The sequence below is a fragment of the Eptatretus burgeri genome, chromosome 6 (assembly GCF_056783735.1).
Source record: "Eptatretus burgeri isolate ZD-2024b chromosome 6, Ebu_testis_v1, whole genome shotgun sequence".
Lineage (NCBI taxonomy): Eukaryota > Metazoa > Chordata > Myxini > Myxiniformes > Myxinidae > Eptatretus > Eptatretus burgeri.
This window is the reverse complement of record NC_140966.1, coordinates 3,672,305-3,692,889: the sequence shown is the minus strand read 5'-3', so window position 1 is coordinate 3,692,889 and position 20,585 is coordinate 3,672,305. Positions and strand designations below refer to the sequence as shown.

At 46.1% G+C, this 20,585-nt stretch overlaps 2 protein-coding genes across 3 annotated transcripts in view; one reads left to right on the top strand and one right to left on the bottom strand.

Annotated features, from left to right (window-relative positions):
* Positions 1-2,913, bottom strand: part of HIBCH (3-hydroxyisobutyryl-CoA hydrolase) — a 52,411-nt gene extending 49,498 nt beyond the window's left edge. For both annotated transcript variants that reach the window (XM_085883726.1, XM_085883727.1), the window contains exons 1-2: positions 2,744-2,913; positions 2,611-2,647 (exon numbers count right to left, since the gene is read on the bottom strand). In XM_085883726.1, coding sequence (XP_085739852.1) covers positions 2,611-2,647; positions 2,744-2,751 — 45 coding nt within the window. In that variant the 5' untranslated portion in view covers positions 2,752-2,913. The remainder of the gene's footprint in view (positions 1-2,610; positions 2,648-2,743) is intronic.
* A 15,611-nt stretch (positions 2,914-18,524) lies between these two features.
* Positions 18,525-20,036, top strand: LOC147024134 (protein HEXIM1-like). The gene has a single exon (XM_085883725.1). The coding sequence runs from the start codon at positions 18,706-18,708 to the stop codon at positions 19,711-19,713; it is 1,008 nt and encodes a 335-aa protein (XP_085739851.1). The 5' UTR covers positions 18,525-18,705; the 3' UTR covers positions 19,714-20,036.
* The last annotated feature ends 549 nt before the right edge of the window (positions 20,037-20,585 follow it).

Here is a 20,585-nt window from a genome sequence, read left to right as displayed (position 1 = left end):
AGAATACCTTTCGGTGTCACGAATGGGGTAGCTTGCTTCCAACGGGTTATGGACGACATCATCTCAGATGAAAACCTCAAAGACACTTTTGTTTACGTGGATAATGTCACAGTGTGCGGTAGGGATCAGGGGGAACATGATAGGAATCTGGACAGATTCTTGAGCATTGCTAGAAAATATAATCTGACTCTCAACTACGAGAAATGCGTATTCTCGGCAAGGTCAATTGACCTTCTCGGCTACACGATAGCCGACGGCACAATTAAGCCTGATCCTGAGCGATTGCGCCCGCTCCGTGAGCTTCCACCACCTCAGGACTTGCAGACAATGCGCCGGGTGATCGGGATGTTCGCTTACTATGCGAGATGGATTTCGCAATACTCCGAGAAAATACATCCCCTAGTGCATTGCAAAAACTTTCCACCAGATGCCGCTGTTGTAAGAGCTTTCCACAACCTCAAGGATGATATCAGTAAGTCCGTGGTTTTATCGATCGACAGCTCGGTGCCCTTCGTGGTGGAAACCGACGCTTCAAATCACGCCATAGCTGCTACGCTTAATCAGTCTGGGCGGCCGGTCGCGTTCTTCTCGAGAACTCTCTCTAGAAGCGAGCAGAGACACTGAGCGATAGAGAAGGAAGCGTACGCCATCGTTGAAGCGCTGCGGAAATGGAGACATTATTTACTGGGAAACCACTTCACGCTCGTGACGGACCAACGATCCGTGGCATTCATGTTTGATGGGAAAAATAACGGGAAAATTAAGAATGAAAAAATTATGAGATGGCGGATAGACCTAGCTTGCTACAGTTACGACATTGTTTACCGGCCCGGGAAAGAAAACCCTGCTGCAGATACCTTCTCTCGGGTCTACAGTTCGGCAACAATCAGTCAGGCTTTGCAAGACCTCCATGTGTCTCTGTGCCACCCAGGGGTAACCAGGATGGCACATTTCGTACGCAGACAAAATCTTCCCTATTCTGTTGAAGATATTAAACAAATGAATGCTTCATGCCCTGTTTGTGCTGAACTAAAACCCAGATTCTTTGGCGCGGCATCTGGCAGACTGATCAAGGCCACTTCCCCCTTCGAGAGACTAAACATCGACTTCAAAGGGCCCCTGCCGACCGAGACAGACAACAGATACATATTCACTGTTGTTGATGAATATTCAAGGTTCCCTTTCGCGTTTCCGTGCTCGGATATGACCTCGGGCACTGTCGTGAAATGTCTCTCTGACCTCTTCGCTATGTTTGGGAGACCTTCGTACATACATTCAGACAGAGGGCCGTGTTTCATGTCGGCCGGGCTAAAACAATTCCTACTAGAGCTCGGCATAGCAACTAGTCGAACGACGGGTTACAACCCACAGGGAAACGGGCAGGTGGAACGGTATAATGGAGTTATTTGGAAAGCCGTAACTCTGGCGCTGAAATCGAGAGGACTGGGCCCCGAGCGGTGGGAGGTTACCCTTCTCGACGCTCTGAATTCCATACGCTCTTTGCTCTGCACGTCCACCAATGCCACTCCTCACGAACGAATGTTTACTCACCAACGACGTTATGTTGACGGTCAAACGGTGCCCAACTGGCTGACCCATCCCGGTACAGTGTTCATGAAACGCCCGGTACGACAAAGCAAGTATGAACCGCTGGTGGAGGGGGTCGAACTCATTGACACTAATCCAGAGTATGCTCATGTCAGGCTCCCGGATGGCAGGGAGACCACTGTGTCGGTTCGCCATCTGGCTCCCTCAGGTACTCCTCCCGCAGGTACACCACCTTCTGGCACTTCTCCTTCTGACATTTCCCCCCCAGGAACTCCGCCGGGCGACGGGGCTGCCGCGTTCCACCCGAGAGCGATCGAGGAGTCATCCCCGGCACAAGTCGAGGCTCACCAAGAGGATCGGGAGTCTCCCTCAAGTGAAACTGCCGTTTACTCCCGGAGAGGTCGACGAATAAGGCCCCCTCGACGACTCAATCTGTAAAGGGGATTATCGGCATTCTCGCTGCTCATGCTCCTATATGCCCATTATATCATATATCGATGCTCATTACCATGCTCCTACAACTCAAAATAATCACTGCTTGGCATGTATGCTTCTGTAGACCTATTAGTCCGCGTTGCTTGAAATGTATACTCCTATAGTGCTAAAGCAATCATGGTGTGTAAGATGGGCCCCTAGTTACATTTTAAAGGTGAGGAGAATGTGGTGAATTGAGGTGAATTGAGGGACATGACGCGGGATCACATGTTGTGCGTCTCGCGTATAAGGGGAGGTCTCTGCGGCACGAGTGGTGGTCCCCGGGGAATTGCCATTACATCGGCTGTTCACTTGATGCTCGTTAACTGAAGGTGCTCATTGACTGGTGAGAATGGAGATTATATCGAACTCCGTGCTTACGCGAATTTATTCTGCAATGATTAATTGCCCATGTATACGTTACTGCTTATGTACTCCTAGCTGAACCTGTATTCCCCGGTGTGCCCATAGAAGCGGCTCCAATCAAATGGAATAAAGCCTAAACTCTGAAGGTTCATCTCTCGCTCTCATTTCAGAAGACATCTGGATTACAACGTATGATTTCATTCCAGAAGTTTGATTGCTCACCATGTGCTTCAAAATGACCCTCGTCCATGCGGCAGATCTGAAAGGGAAGCAAAATATATTTTATTAAATATGAATCAATGATCACAGAAATAAATGTGAAAAACCAAACTTTCGAAGCGGAATTAAAACACACCGCCTCATGATCTTGTTTCGTGCTATCGATTAACAAATCGAAAAGCTGCACGACCCCCTGCAGGCAAGGTGACCGTATTATCGGCTTGGTAATCTAGCCAAACGTCGGCTCCAAAACGGCTCCGTTCGGTTAGGCCCAAAACTGCCTGGCGCGTCAATCAAATTATTAGCTCCGCCCACGTTACGAAGCAGGGGGAGATAACACCACGAGGTTCCGGTTGAGGTTGAGAAATTAAAAATATATATATATATATATAAATCATGCAGTTTCGCATCTCAAAAGTGGAATTACGGAGTTCCAAAACAATAATAAAAAATAATAATAATAATGACTCATGGGAGGTGCGAATTTTGAGCGGTGTCAGGAAGTCGTGCGGTTTCATCTGGAGGGGTTGTGTGGAAAACCGGAAGGATTATGTCTCTTCACGTTGCACGCATCATTGTGTCACCACCTCACGGCCCTTTTCCATGCACACGGCCGCCATATTGCTCGGCCCAGAGCATGATTCACCGCCCCCCGCGTTGCATTACGTTTACGTGAGAAAGTGTTCACACGGACTTTGACTTTCAAGTCAAAATTAACATTCAATACTCAAGATCTCTCGAGAATTTATCACGCGAATCGAAATATATCAGCAACGAGTGGGCCTACAAAGATGGCGCTTGCTGGCGACAAATTCGCACCACACATAATCTTTCCAGTCTGATGTACAGTTCAATGAGGGGTTCCAGTACCCATGATGCATTGCTCGGGCGCCAAATTGGTTGGCAAGCTAAACAAGCGAGAAACAAGGGCTGCTGATGCTGTCGTTGCCAGGGAAGTCGATACAACCAACATGGCGGCGCGCACGGCATTATGGGATAGCTCTGAAAACCCTCCAAGAGCAAGATGTTCATTAAATTCGGTTGGTGATGAAACTGCACAAAATTAAATAAACGAAAGAACGAAACGAACCAAACATTGACGACTTGAAAGAACCGAACAGGTAGAAATAATAAATATAAGAAATGAAATTAAGAAAAACATCGCGCCTTTGAATCGCCAGGGCGGGGATCACGTGGTCCAGACCACGCCCATCGAGGGACGTAATTGGGCAGTGTGCTGTTTACACATGACGTGGCAGTCACGTGGCGTGTCGAGTGATTTGTTGAGTTCTCAGAACGTTTCGTTTTCCGTGTCGTCGCTTGAACCCTCGCGGCCTCGCCCAACATCGGACCGGGTCTGCGCCAGTGATCGCACTGTAGAATCAGCAGCACTCTTTTTTTCCCCAATCTACTTCAACACGTTGTGTGCTCGACATAAAAAGCCCACTAAACCGGAGACATTTACAAGAGGATTAAGGATCCTTCATCAAATGCCGATTGTATTGTGTTCGCTTGGTTTGTTTGGCAAAAACACGTAAATGTTGCTTTCTCCGACACGAGATTCATATGATTTTCCTTTCAACAAGGACACATCTCAACCCGACTACATTATCAATCTCTACCCGACTACATTATCAATCTCTACCCGACTACATTATCAATCTCTACCCGACTACATTATCAATCTCTACCCGACTACATTATCAATCTCTACCCGACTACATTATCAATCTCTACCCGACTACATTATCAATCTCTACCCGACTACATTATCAATATCTACCCGACTACATTATCAATCTCTACCCGACTACATTATCAATCTCTACCCAACTACATTATCAATATCTACCCGACTACATTATCAATCTCTACCCAACTACATTATCAATATCTACCCGACTAGATGATCAATCTCGATTGACTACATGATCAATCGCTACCCGACTACATTATCAATATCTACCCAACTACAAAATCAATCGCTACCCGACTACATTATCAATATCTACCCGACTACATGATCAATCGCTACCCGACTACATTATCAATCTCTACCCGACTACATTATCAATATCTACCCGACTACATTATCAATATCTACCCGACTAGATGATCAATCTCGATTGACTACATGATCAATCGCTACCCGACTACATTATCAATATCTACCCAACTACAAAATCAATCGCTACCCGACTACATTATCAATATCTACCCGACTACATGATCAATCGCTACCCGACTACATTATCAATCGCTACCCGACTACATTATCAATATCTACCCGACTACATTATCAATATCTACCCGACTACATGATCAACCTCGATTGACTACATGATCAATCCCTACCCGACTACATTATCAATATCTACCCAACTACAAAATCAATCGCTACCCGACTACATTATCAATATCTACCCGACTACATGATCAATCGCTACCCGACTACATTATCAATATCTACCCGACTACATGATCAATCGCTACCCGACTACATTATCAATCGCTACCCGACTACATTATCAATATCTACCCGACTACATGATCAATATCTACCCGACTACATGATCAATCGCTACCCGACTACATTATCAATATCTACCCGACTAGATGATCAACCTCGATTGACTACATGATCAATCGCTACCCGACTACATTATCAATATCTACCCAACTACAAAATCAATCGCCACCCGACTACATTATCAATATCTACCCGACTACATGATCAATATCTACCCGACTACATGATCAATCGCTACCCGACTACATTATCAATCTCTACCCGACTACATTATCAATATCTACCCGACTACATGATCAATCCCTACCCGATGACATTATCAATCTCGACCCGACTACATTATCAATATCTACCCGACTACATTATCAATATCTACCTGACTACATGATCAATCGCGACCCGACTACATGATCAATCTCTACCCGACTACATGATCAATCGCTACCCGACTACATGATAAATCTCTACCCGACTGCATGATCAATCCCTACCCGACTACATGATCAATCGCTACCCGACGACATTATCAATCGCTACCCGACTACATTATCAATATCTACCCGACTACATTATCAATATCTACCCAACTACATTATCAATATCTACCCAACTACAAAATCAATCGCTACCCGACTACATTATCAATATCTACCCGACTACATGATCAATCTCTACCCGACTACATGATCAAACTGCATCACGTGTGATCGCGAGGGAATTATAACGAAAACGGCTCGAAATGCCTTCATTGAGTGTTACAGAGTAGCATACGATGATCACGTATATCGCATATCGCACGCTCGGTGTTGCATCCGTCTGATCGTATGGCCGTTAAGCCGGGTATCCAGGCTACTAGCATAAGTGGACGTTCAAGATCGCACGGTGTGTGTTTTGATGGGTGGAGGCGAGTCATCGCCGGCACCCTGAACAAATTACAAATTCCTGCTCGAATGAGGTCCAGTCGAACGTCAGGCCTGTCCAGCCGGTTCGTGACCTCTTTTGGGCGGTTGGGCCAACGTGAACATACTCCGTTAGTAAGAGCCGCCACCACTGTATGTGAAACCACATTTATTAAACACAAAATCTGTGTCTGTTCAGCTGGTGTGTACCTGTAATATTTACCTTTGAGCCGTCTATCAGGTGTGAACGAGGGTGGGAGGCTGAATTGAAAAGAAAAATTTGAGAAAAGGAAGAGAAACCTCTCTGGGACATGTCTGTTCCTGCAAAGCAGGGAAGGTCCAGTTTCTTACATTCTCCCTTCGGGCCAGCTAACAATCCCCCAATTATTACCTCCGCCACCGAAGGTGAAGGAGGTGATGTTTTCACCCCTTTCTGTCTGTTTGTTTGTTGCAAAATAGGAAGATTTTTCAAGTATATTGGTTAGTCGATTTTGTTATTCTGTCTGTCTGTCTGTCTGTCTGTCTGTCTGTCTGTCTGTTTGTCGCCTACAAGTCACAATTTTAAACCAACCTTCACGAAACTTCACCACATGGTAGAGTTTGTCATAAGGAAGAAGCCTATTGTTTATGAGGTCAAAAGGTCAACATAGACAAAAGGTCAACAACTCAGGTGGTATTTCTAAAATCCTCAATTTTCATTCGATTTTGACCTTTTGATTTTAGATCAAAAGGTCAAAAATAAAAATAAAAAAACTAATGATTTTAGAAGTTTTACCTCGAGTTGACCTTTGACCTTTTGAGTTCAAAAATAGTTGTTTCCCAATTCAGTGATGTACTATGCAATTGTTGCTTAATGCTCAAGTTAATAGCATGTAAATTGACGATTTTTTTAGATAAAAAAATGGATGATTTTAAAAGTCTGACCTTTGGTTGACCTTTGACCTTTTGACCTCAAATCGTTTGTTTCCCAATTCAGTGATGGACTATGCAATTCGTGCTTAATGTTCAAGTTAATAGTCTGTAAATTGACGATTTTTCACATAAATACTGATGATATTAAAAGTTTGACCTTGAGTTGACCTTTGACCTTTTGACCTCAAAAATAGTTGTTTTCCCAATTCAGTGATGTACTATGCAATTGTTGCTTAATGCTCAAGTTAATAGCATGTAAATTGACAATTTTTCAGATAAAAAAAATTAGATGATTTTAAAAGTCCAACCTTTAGTTGACCTTTGACCTTTTGACCTCAAATCGTTGGTTTCCCAATTCAGTGTTGCAATTTGCAAATCCTGTTGAACTTTCAAGTCATTTGGATGAAAAATGATTTTAGAAATTTGACCTCAAGATGACCTTTGACCAAAATATCAACAGGCTTCTCAGTTGAGACTACCTCTACAACTTGGTGAAGTTTCATGACGATCGGTTCAAATTGTGACCTGTGGGCGATTAACAAACAGACAGAGAGGGGTGAAAACAATACCTCCTTCACCTTTGGTGGCGGAGGTAATAATTCAATTTGAAACGAATTAAAAAATGCAACCATCACAGAACATGCTTGCATGAGCTGTTTCAGTACATAAGTGGTTTTCTTGCAGTTGTTATGAAAGACTGCACGGTTCTCAGGGCGAGCAAGAACAAGCCATAATTGGCTGCAGAATTCCAGTGCCTTCCACGCCCAAGGCAAGAGAGGTCATCAAGTAAAACGCAGAGAACGAAGTCACCTGTCACTCTGCCCATCACAGCTTTCCAAATATCGTGCTGTGTTTTATTCCCTTCATCAAATTGGAGCCTCATCCTGTGCTCTGGTCACCAATAAGTCAATTCATCCTCATTCCATTCACGTTCAGCCATCTTCTTATTTATTACCTTGTTCCACGGGTTTCCAGTGTCTGACGACGTGACATGATAGACTAGAGCGGGGAGGCACTCGGTAGAGCACATACCTCCTCCCTGCGCCAGACTGAAACGTTCTGTATCCCACTGAGAGGCCGGATCTGGATCCGGACCTGAACCAAAAATGGAATCGGCTTGTTCTTGTCACCTAACCAACTCGTCCACCAAGATTTGTCATAACTTGTCCACAACTTTTTGAGATATCATGCTATATTGTTGCGAATCTGGAAGCCATGAGCACTCAACATTCAGGTCCCCATAGTTCCATTATTTCGATAAGTAAATATGGATAGATAGCTCCCTTTCCCCTATGTCTAATGGGAATTAAGTGTGCATGCGCTGCGAAGTTATTTTATAGATAGGATTTTTACATTTACTACAACTACAACAACAACTTCGCTCCATCCTGACGCCATAACGCTCTCGGTGGGCGGAGTTCAAGGAGAGACCTTGCGGCGGATCTCGACCAATCAGGGGGATGCGAGCGAGGTTGCCGTCAGTCGGCCAATGAGCGCAGCCCACGCAGGACAATGTTACTCTCCCTGTTTGAGGGGTGGTCCGCCGTGGCGCCGCCACGCCCCCCGATCCAATCAGCGGACTTGTCGCCCCTTTTGGCCAATCACGGGGGCGACGAGCGCATTTTGCGCGCTAAAACTGTCCAGTGAGCGAGAGCGGGTCCATGGCAGGCGGCTCCTCCCCTCTGGAGAAGGGGTGAATAAGTGTTTTGGGGTGTTCTGTCTGGTGCGGAGAACATCAAGGTCGCGTCGCCTGGTCGCCTTGTCAGCCTCGTCGCTTGGGCATCTCGTCTGGCCTGCCGGCGTTCTGTCTGATCCACCTTCGCGCCAGCTGGCATCCATCATTGCATTGTGTTGCGGTTTCGAGTCCCGCCGAACCGGATCATCGAAAACCGCATGAGGCGGAGAGGTGCGAGACAGGTTCTCCCCTTCGGCTCACCTTCCCTCCCGAGCTGAAGGGCCGAATAAAGGCCGCGGCCATCATTTCTTTTGGGTGTGTGCGTGTATGTCTGTGGGCCCAGTCGATAAGTAGCAATTGTTTAAGTGCCTTGTACATTATTTACATTTCATATCTTGTAGTCGGATAACTCTGCTCTTTGTGTGTTCCCTTCCCCCACATTATAAATAAATTCCTTGTTAAATGTTTCAGCTCGTTTCTGTGTTTTCTTTAATGGTTTAGCACGGTTGGGAAATTTGGAAACGGCAAATTGTGCATTTGGACCGACGGACCTCGGTAACCATCCGCTCGGGTTACGCACGGTTCGAGCACGCTAATAGCTCGTTCCGCTCGAGCTCCGCCGAGGGTGAACTTCCCCGGTAGTTTGGACGACGTGGGTATTTAGGTAAATTGAAATTGCCAATCGACCCTGTCCCACGCGGCCGACCTATTGGCGATCTTCGGTCCGATAAGGGACCCGTCGGCTCCGGAGTTATCCGGGGTGACAACCTATAAATTCCGGGTGTTCGGTGGAGCCGACTCAACTGCTCCATCTAGCGGTCGTGCTCGTCGCCGAAACTCGGCCCCACAAAAGTACCACCTACTCTGAGACTCTGCATGCTGTAGTGTAGTAGATAGTAGAAAAATCGTGCAATCGTGAAAATGATACAAGCATCAAATTTGGCATTTCTGTTCTGCAGGGCTTTCTGATCAAATCTGCCTGATTGGCCATTTGAAAATCCAAATTTTGAAAAATTTGAAAAAAAAAAAAACTTCAAAAATATTTGAAGTCACAGCTGGCTGAAATTTTTGAAGCGCAAGTGAACATCTCAGACAGAGAACCAAGGGGAGATGCAGTCATCATTGATGGCTCAGCACTTATCGATGCCCTACCTCCACGCACTTCAAAGATATTTGATGACTACGCTAAAGAAGACATCATCCCAAAGGTGGAATCCTATGTTGCTCCAGGTACGAGAGGGTGGACGTAGTGTTTGATGTGTACAAGAAGTCAAGTCTGAAGTCCGAGGCAAGGTCGAAAAGGGGGCAAGGAATCAGAAGATGAGTGACAGGAACCAGTAAGACCCCAAGTAACTAGAGAAGCTTTCTTCGAGATGACAGCGACAAGACTGAGCTGTTTCACTTCCTTGCGGAAAAGATGTGTGAAGCACAGACGACAAGCACAGTTATTGTCACAAAAGGAGAAGATGCCATTAGCAACACAAGGAAGTCACTGGATGCTGTGTCTCCATGTTGTCATGAAGAAGCTGACACTCGAATATTTGTACACGCCAGGGATGCAACGACGGATGGTAGCAAGTCCATTATCATTAAGGCTAATGACACGGACGTGCTAGTCATAGCAATATCTGTACTGCCATCCTTACAGGAACTAGGTCTTGAGAACATGTGGATTGCCTTTGGCCAACGAGCCAAGGCATGATGGATTCCAGTTCATGAGGTAGTTTCTGCAATAGGGCCTGAGAAAGCTCGAGGGATCCCATACTTCCATGCGTTCACTGGATGTGACGTCGTGTCTGCCTTCCGCGGTGAAGGGAAGAAAACTGCATGGCAGACTTGGAACGTCTTCGATGATGTTTCTGAAACATTCACCAATCTCAGCCAGCATCCAACATTGATTCGTGATCTTGACTTTTTTGAAGTTTTTTTTTTCTTTCTTTCAAATTTTTCCAAATTTGGATTTTCAAATGGCCAATCAGGCAGATTTGATTAGAATCCCCTGGAGAACAAATGTGCCAAATTTGATGCTTGTCTCATCATTTGCATGATTCCTCTCAAAAATTGCTCTTATCTGCCCCACTGCTGAGTCTGATTCACGAATCGCATCTCGGAATAGTCAAGTGTAACCAACGAGCAAGGGAGGTTCTATACTGGCCCGCCATGAATGCGGACAAAGATTCAGAAAACTGTTCAGAACTGTTCCAAGTGTGCAAACTATCAAAATGGCCTGCCTGCTGAGCCCCTGAAACCGACTCCTACACCGAATCTACCATGGAGTGAAATTGGGACAGACCTGTTCCAGTTTGATTGTAAGACATACCTGATAACGGATGACTATTACTCCAAATTCATTGAGGTGGATGAAGTGAAGGATTTACGCTGCAGTAAAACTCTTGAGCAGCTCAAAGCACAGTTTAGTCGACATGGTCTACATGTCTACATGAGATGGAGACTCTACGGAGTGGGCATGGGACTATGTACAACTCACAACTTGTTCAGGAAATTTTGCAAAGATCATGGAATCATTCTTAGAACGTCCAGTCCCAGATATCCACGTTCAAATGGAGAGGTAAAGAGGGCTGTACAAACAATATAACGACTCTGGTTAAAATCTACAGACAAGCACCTGGTCTTGCTGGATTATCACACAACGCCACTGGAAGGCATTCATCTCTCACCGGCTCAACTACTGATGGGAAGACGTCCGAGGAATACTCTTCCCATTGCCCGAGGTCTTCTGGTGCCTACAGCTTATGACCGTGATGCTGTAAAAAGGCACTTTGACCTGGAAAAAGCAAAACAAAAGTTGTCACTCAAAGATCTTCCACCATTACATCAGAATGAAGATTGAGTCAGCAATGGCGGAGACTCAGATCATAGGCCAAGGCACTGCTCGCGACACACAGACCATACACTCTGTTCAAACACAGGATTTGCAGAGCAGCAAGAGATCCTTTAGACTTACTGTGAGAGGAATGTCAGATGAGCCATCTCAATCGGCTCAAAGGAAAACGTCTTATATATGTGGATGTGTAAATCACACAGCCAACTCCTATGGATGCCCAGCAAAGGACGCCCAGGGCAACAGCTGCAAAAAGAGTGGACACTTTGCTAACGTATGCCAGGGCTCCAAACAGGTTCACGAAGAGACCGTCCCTGATGTGAATGTGTTGAGTGTAGACAATAGGGCTCGAGATGCTGATAAGATAATGTGCACTGCACAAGATACTGCTGCCAGGGGAGAGCCGATGGACATTGAATTACTGTTAGATACAGGCTCGGCGGTGTCAATACTTCCCGAATCTGGCTACCTGCAACGTTTCAATAATGTGTCACTTGATTGATGAGCCAAAACTACACCTGGTTAGCTACCTGAGAAATCTGATACCTGTACGTGGTTACCTGCATGCAGATGTGACTTTCAAGAATTAACTGTGCGCCTGCTGAATATTATATAGTGCGGAGCGGAACCACCATTCTGGGCAGAGACCAGGTTGCTGCACTTGACATGCAACTACTGAATTGTCGCATCACTTCTACCACCCAAAGCACTGCAAATCAAACCCCCCCACTGAAAGACGTGCAGAGCTTGCGCTCTTTTTCAGGCTTACGTCATGGTATGCAAAGTTCATTCATAAATATGCATCGGTCGCTGATCCCCCGAAGAGAATTACTGTGAGGACCATCCACCTTCTCCTGGTCAGTCACAGCACAGCAAAGTTTCCATTCGGTTGAGGAACTGATTGTCAGTAGTCCAGCTCTTGCTATCTTTGATCCAGAGCTCCACACCATAGTGACAACTGTCACCTCCCATTATGGCCTTGGAGCAGTCCTGACCCAAATTCATGCTGACAAAACGGAGAAAACGATCGCATTTGCATCCCAAACGCTGGCTGAATCGAAAAGAAAATATTCCACATGGGAAAAGGAAGCACTTGGATGTGTGTGGGCGACATAGAAGTGGAGGACTTATCTCTGGGGTAGACATGTCACTTTATGCACTGGCCACAGTCCTCTCACTACTGTTTTCTCACTACTGCTGGACCACTGACATAACCACTGCTTTCCACGAAAGGATTGGGAAGAGCTGGAAATGTGCGTCGCCAGATGGTCCGCACGGGTTCTTTCATTTAATTATGATATTCAGTGCAAGCCTGGCTCTGACAACATAACAGCCGATTGCTTGTCTCGCCTTCCACTACCTACTTCAGAGCCCAGTCTGGAGGATCATGTTGAGGTTATCATGCTCACGTCGACCCTCACTTCGGTGACAGCTAAAGAATTCAAAACTGCCTGCATTTCCTGTCCCATTCAAACAAAATTGCGTGAATTGCTTACAAAGCACTGGCCGAAAACGTCAAAAGGCCTGGATCCTGATCTCCTTCCTTACTTCAGATTGCAAACTGAACTGTCACTACAAGAGGACTGCGTGTTGAGAGGTACTCACCGCCTTCTTGTCCTGGAGGCGTTACAGCCGCATTTCATCAAATTAGCACATGGTACGAACCAGGGCATCGTGAGGACAAAGCAGCGGTTAAGACATCTGTATTGGTGGCCGGGAATGGACGCGCACGTCGGGTCTGCAATCAAGGCTTGCATTACTTGCCAGCAGCACGACAAGACAGCTGTGACATACGCATCACTATATGACAGCCAGTTCCTTATCCCGATGCCGCTTAGGAGAAATTGGCAATGGACATGGTGGAGCCTTCCAATTTTGCGCCACTGGATGTCGTTTCGCTGTCACTCTTATCGATTGCTTAAGCAATTGGCCAGAAATTTCCTTCACCTCCCACGTCACTTCCACCACAGTGATCAAGTTCCTGTCAACTGCCTTTAGCAGAAAAGGTAACCCAAAAGAGTTGATATCTCACAATGGTTCACAATTCACATCTCAGGAATTTGAAACCTTTCTGAAAGACCAGAGAAATTATCCACCGGAAGTCAGCAGTGTTCTACCTGCAAGCGAATGGGGGAAATTGAACAATTCAGTATAAGCTTAAAGGAGAGCTTGCTCACTGCTAGCATTGAGGGGAAAGACTGGAAAACATTTACAACGGACTTTCTTCAAACATACCGGGCAACTTGACATGCCACGACATAGCGATCACCTGCTGAACTGCTTCATGGGAGAGAGATGCACACCAAGCGACATGTATCTGGTCTGCAGATGCCAAAGCCCAATACACCGTCGCACAAAGACACGGCGCTCAGAGCAAAAGATAAGCAGAACAAGCAAAAGGTGTACACCGACAAACGCCGTGGAGCAAAGGCTGTGAACTTTGAATGTGGTTCTTTCGTTCCGAGTGAGGAAACCTGGCGTCCTCCAAAAAGGACAATCCAAATTTTCAGCGCCTCTCCAAGTTATGGAGCAAACAGGATCTCACACGTACAAACTTTCCGATGGACGGACCTGGAATGCGTCTCATTTATCATCTGCCTGTTGAAGGAATGTAAGAGATGATGCCGAGCTCCCCCCACTCCTTCCTGACATCACGGCACCACCAGTGTAAAACACATCAGAACATGTGCCGGTCGGCCGGATGCCAGAATTCGCAGAACTCCAGTCTGGACTCAAAGTTATGTGATGAAGTAATGCAAAGTCTTTTGAGAATAAGAAAAGGAAGCTAATTTAAAGTGTTGCCATGTTTATTAACCTCTGCCATCGAAGATCGGAGGTTACTGTTTTCACCCCTTTCTGTTTGTTATCTTGCCAAAAGGAAGTTTTTGCAAGATATGTTAGTCAGCTTGTATGGTTTTTTTTTTTTTGTCTGTAATCACGTATAAAAAATTCTGCAGAGCACAGTTATCATTGGAAATTTTTGTAACTTCGCATATCAGAGGCCTATAGAGGTCCCTTTCAGCGCATAAAATTTTGAAGGTCAAGGTCAAATGTCAAGGTCACTTTGTCGCAAATCAGGGGAGTCGACGAAACCCTTATTTTTTGAGTAATTTTGATCGGATCGTCTTCAAACTTCATGGGAATATAGTTCATGGTCTGGCGCTCAGCTGATTAATTTTTGGTGGCGATTGGCCTTGACCTTCATGGTTCGCGCCTGAGGTCAAACATATTTGACCCCAAGGTCAAATTTTCAAGTTTTAGGAACCATATCGTGCAGTACCTCAAATTGAACACCTCGATGAGTGCTTTCTAGATATGTCAAGCTAGAGACATTATGACGTCATTTGGTGACGTTATGAGGCAAACGCATATTTTTCATGGTTACTCTGTAGAACGATTCTCATAGGCAGATATTATGGCAGATATTCTCTTGTAGGCAGATGGGTGTAGAGCAGCCCGGAATCATGGCAAAACCCAAATCCTGATCCCTGTGTCGTAAGAGGCGACCAGGGTTGCGTCAGGAAGGGCATCCGGCGTAAAACCTGTGCCAAATCAGTATGCGGATCATAACGGATGATCCGCTGTGGCGACCCCTAACGGGAGCAGCCGAAAGATGAACAACAACAACATTCTCTTGTAGGCAGATATTCCTCAAGGAGTCGCTCCTGGTGGATAGCAGCTCTGTTCACCTCAGTGTGAAGTTAAAGAAGTCACACGTGGTCACCTTTTGGCAAGATACGGGTCACCCTGCAGGTGACATTGTTTTATTTGTTTGTTTGTTTGTTTGTTTGTGAACAGTATTATGGAAAAACTCCTGGATGGATTTCGACGAAACTTGGTGGTGGGATTAGGTCTGGTCCAAGGATCATGCCATTAGATTTTGGACTTGGTCCAAAATCCAATATGGCCGCCATAGCGGCCATTTTGAAAAAATATTTGAAATTTTTTTTTTTGCATTTCTCCATGTTATAAGTGATTTCCAACAAAAAACATGCCAAAATTATAATTGCGGCTGATTTTGGAACTTCAGGTGGATATACCCACGTAAAATCAATTTCTATCTCAAGGAATCGAGTTATGACGAATGAATTGATTATGTAAAAGTTAAAAGTAAAAGGGAAAGTTGCAAACTATAACTCTGTGAGCGCTGGTGACGTCAAATTGAATGAATAGGATATCAGGTTCACTTGAGTGACCTAGCAGTATTGGCGGCGGAGGTTTTGCACTCTACCGAGTGCTTCCCCTCTCGTTATTATTTGTTTTATGGCTAATCCATGCTGTGGCAATTACATTTAAACTTCTCGTTAATTGATATTACTAGTGCGGGCCCGTAGGGGCGGGCCCGTAGGTGCGTGCCAGTATATGCAGCTTCGTGCCTGCAGTATCAGGTCCCCAGCATCAATTGTGACGTCACATCAAACGAAGAAGAAGAATTGTGACGCCCCCCCTCTGTCCCCCCTCCTCTCTCGCCCCCCTCTCTCCCCGTCCTCTCTCCCCATCCTCTGTTCCCCCTCCTCTCTCGCCCCCTCTCTCCCTTCTCCTCTCTCCCCCCTCCTCTCTCGCCCCTCTCTCTGTAAATGTATTCACAAATGTCTACCAAGCACAACAATTAATTCCAACCTTGGGAAAAACAGCTTTCAAACCTTTGGGAAACAGCCGTTTCCCTTGGGAAAATTCAAACCTTGGGATTAATTAATAATTTGAACAATTAATTCAAACCTTGGGAAAAAACAGCTTTCAAATCTTGGGAAACACTTGGGAAACAGCTGAAACGGATGAAGAACGATATCAAACCTTGAAAAGGCACATACTCAGGTCCCCATTGTCGATTGTGATGTTATACCAAACGAAGAAGAAGAAGAATTGTGACGTCAATCGTGCAAAATTTTTTTTTTAAAATAAACATTCCTTGTGACGTCATAGCACCGTGTCCTGTCATTGGTTGACAGATAAATGGCCGTAACTTGAGAACCGCTTGTCCGATTGATATCAAACCTTGAAAAGGCACATCCACGGGGCCCCGGCAATATTCCTGGCAAGTTTCAATGAGATCGGACCGTCGGTCATGGAGAAACGGCGGTCGCAGACAGACAGACAGACAAACAGACAGACACACACAGAGATTGCTGGAATTATAGATCGATTGTTGTCCACTGAGATGCGGTACGCATGTGGATAAAGAAAGGGGGATACGTGGTGTTGTGTGCATCGACTGGACGCTTGAGGGGCTGATGAGGGGACAAGGAGTTCTGGGTGAGAGGTGAGGAGGTGAACAGTGCAAAGGATCGGGACGTTCCAATGTTCGGTTGTTGGAGAACATCGAATTCCTCATTCTTGGAGTATTTTACGACACAACAAATACACAGTAATTTTATGAATCCATGTGGGACCCTCCAATTGAATAAACAGGTATACAATTGAGAAAGTTGCACACAAACAGGTGTTCATGTCCAAGGAACTTGTTTGTCTGTGCTCTTTCTTTTTAGATCCTCGTGGAGGATCTCCAAGTCTTACTCACGTTGTTGTTCTTCATCTTCTTCTTGTGGACTTTTTTGTTTCACAGCCTACAGTTTTCATCGAAACTTCCTGAAACCTGGCATGTATATGTAAAAATTCCCTGCGCAGACAGTAACCATCTCCGATTTTGGAAATTCCTCCGAGAAAAAAAAGTTATGACGTCAAAATATCTCCGCTAACGGAAATCGCCTAAAAATTATCTCTGAAACGAGGTAAGCTTTTTGGATTCTGTTTGCGGGAATCGAACAAGGCGTTAGCAGAGATTAATTACCGTACATATGATACATCACTATGACGTCATATCAATTTTTACGACGTCATTCCTATTTTTTGACATTTTTTGTTTCACAACCCAGAGTTTTCATCGGATCTTCGTGAAACTTGCCATGTATATGCAGAAAGCCCACGCGCAGGCAGTAACCATCTCCGATTTTGGAAATTCTTCCGAGAAAAAAAAGTTGACGTCATAATATCGCCGCTAATGGAAATCGCCTATACCATTATCTCCGAAACAAGGCAAGCCGTTTGAATTTTGTTTGTGGGAATCAAGCCGGGGATTAGCACAGATAATTTATCGCAAACCTGATACATCACAATGACGTCATATTCGTTTTATGACGTCATCATTAAGAGGACGAGGATCTTGGCTCATTTGAGCTTGTTAAATACTGAGTGTCAGAAAAAGAAGCATCACGTACCGACGGTGGGTTCGAACCACCGACCTCGCAAACTCAGAACAGACTCCGTAACCATTACACCACCCAGTCAGGTTATTTACAATTAAAATAAGTGAATGTGACGTTGAATTAAAGGGATCAATAAAATGAGTTCCATTCTACAAAAAAAAAAAAAACCCACAATGCCGACACACTTTCCTGAAATAATTACTTTCACAGTGGATCGAATATTTTCACTCATTTATATTCATTCGTTTGCGTGGACCAAACCATCTCGGGGTGCACGGTGAAGGAGGGGGGAGCGATGGATCCTGGTGTGGTGATTTTAACCTCGGTGATTCAAAGCGAGTACAGGACCGAGATCCTTATTGTGGGAAACGTGATGCTCTAATGTTGATAAATATGACGTCAATGTTGTACGAGAGCAAAACTGAGATAAATGAGTCTATTTTTTTTAATTTCCAACGTGTATCGGTTTTAATAATCACTTGGAGAGAGAATAGTCTTAACAGCATGGTATTGGTGTCACAGGGAATGGAAACAAACCGTTCCTGTAAAACATCCTTCACGTGCGGACTCCTCCCCCCCCCATCAAAAAAAATGGCATGGTACGGTCCGGAATGTTTTTTTCTTCTTCTTCTTCTTCTTTTTTCCCTGTCAAACCGCCGCAAAGGCGTTTCTGGTATTTTCAGATATTCCGATGTTTTTTTCCGTCGTCCAAAGTGCTTGATAACAATTGTCCGCTTCTGTATTGCCGTCCGTTCGCGTGTTTCGACGAATGCTTTCGGACTTCCCGACGTAAACAAAACAAATAATTCCGCGGATGGATACATCGGCAGATGCTATATAATCACGAGCGGAGCGGTATTACAGCAGAGTCTGTTCTGGTGTGTTGTGGAATGTTGTGAGGAGTGGCGGTTCGTTATGTTGCGGGGTCGGGGTTAAAAAAAAAAAAAAAAATTAATAATATAAAATAAACAAACTCCTGCAATGTTGGGATCGAAACGTGTGGTAAAGTGATTGCAGCAAGATTTTAATTGGTGACTATGAGCGCGAAAGGTGCTGTGCTGATGCCGAAGCGTTCTGGAGTCCCTGAGGACGGGCGGACGAGCCCTGAGGGAATCAGGAGATCCAAGCGAAGCTGCAAAGGACATCACGACGATCGCCACTTCGGACGGAGATTGCGAGCAGCTTTCGGGACCAGAAGGGAAGTCGACGAGAACAAAAAGCGTCCGGAGAGTGAGCAACCCGAGTCGAGGAGGGGATCCCCGCGTGGTCTTGGGAGTACGGTCGTGAGGGACGTGGCGACGACGTGCGACGGTCGCCACAAGAGACGTCCGGGGCGAGCCGCCAGGCAGAAGAGACCTCGGCGATGGAAGCCGTACAACAAGCTGTCGTGGGACGAGAAGCGAGCGTTGGAGGAGCGGGACGGGCTCCGCGCTGCCCGACTCCGAGCCGAGCTGCTGGCCCGAGGTCGTCCCGTGGCTCCGTACAACACGACGCAGTTCCTGATGGCCGAGCACGACGGCGGAGAGCCGGACCTGAAGCCCCCACCGCGCGCGCCCCACGTGATGGGAGACGGTGAGCAGGACTACTCCTGGGAGTCGGACTGCTCGGGTAAGGAAGACGAGGAGGACGACGAGTTTGTGCTGAGTTGTCGCGACGAGGACGGGAGCGACGGTGAAGACTTCCTGCGTCGAGACTTCGCCGAGACGTACGCGCGTTACCACGCCGAGAGTCTGCACGCCATGAACAAACAGGACCTTTTACGGGAATACCTCGAGCTGGAAAAGTGTCTCCTCCGTCTGCAGGAGGAGAACCAGCTTCTGCACAACACCTTGGACGAGTCCGTGGAGACGGAGCCCGCGGCGTGCGTGGGGATCACGTGGGGATCGACCATCACGACCGGCGGCGTGCCGCCCTCCACGGGCCGCGCGCCCGACGACCTCGAGGTGGAGCTCGAGACGCTGCGCGCGGACAACGCGCGCTTGTCTCTCCACAACGAGCTGTTGAGGGCTCCAGGGGACGGACACTCGCGTCAACCTCGGTCTTGATGGTCTCTCCGTGTATATTATTATTATTATTATTATTATTATTTTTTTTTTTTGTTGTTGTTTTCTTTCGATTTGTATTCTCCTGTTTCTGTTCACCATTCATTTTGTTTATTGTGTACATCGCATGCGACCGTCTCCATGGCAACCCGGATCGATTTTGGCAGCTGTGTATAAAGTGACCGAGCTGTGTTCACACACATGCCGTCCCCGAGGTGCTTGGACGGTCCGCCTTTTGCACGTCCGGTTTACTTGCAGTAATAAAATACTTCGTGCCGGCCATTTGGGTTTAAAAGCAAGAAAAGAAATGTGCGTTTTCTATCTTCTCTTTGTTTTGCCGTTTTGCCTTATTAGTGGTGCACAGTGGTTGCTATGTCACGTGAGCGATTCCATTGGTTTGAAGGTGTCTTTCTCAAAGTTTTTTTTTTTTTTTTTTAATTTTGTTTCTGCCGTAACGAGTCCTTTGCCCTAACGATGATATAGTTCTTATCCTATATCCACAATCCACCTGTTCTGGCAACTGGACGAGGGTCGCATCAATCCCACGTGCCCACCCAGGGCACCCCCAGCGAGATGCTGGTGCTGCTGACGTCCGTTGCTTGTCCCCGCATCACGCTGCATCAATGAGTACACACACCATCGTCCTTCGAATGGGACGTTGAGCCGACGTTCCTGTTTCTCAGCACGAGCCGATTGATGTTCAAGATCGTGAGGGCACCTCTCGAAAAGAGTGGGCCATTGCGTGGTGGCACCATTATTTGATTCCAGCCCCAAGCGGTTGTGTGTAGTCGTGGCTTTTTAAAGCACTTTTGGAATCACCCGCTCTCCGTCGGGAGTAGGGTACGACTACACCGGCTAGTATGGACCGACAGACG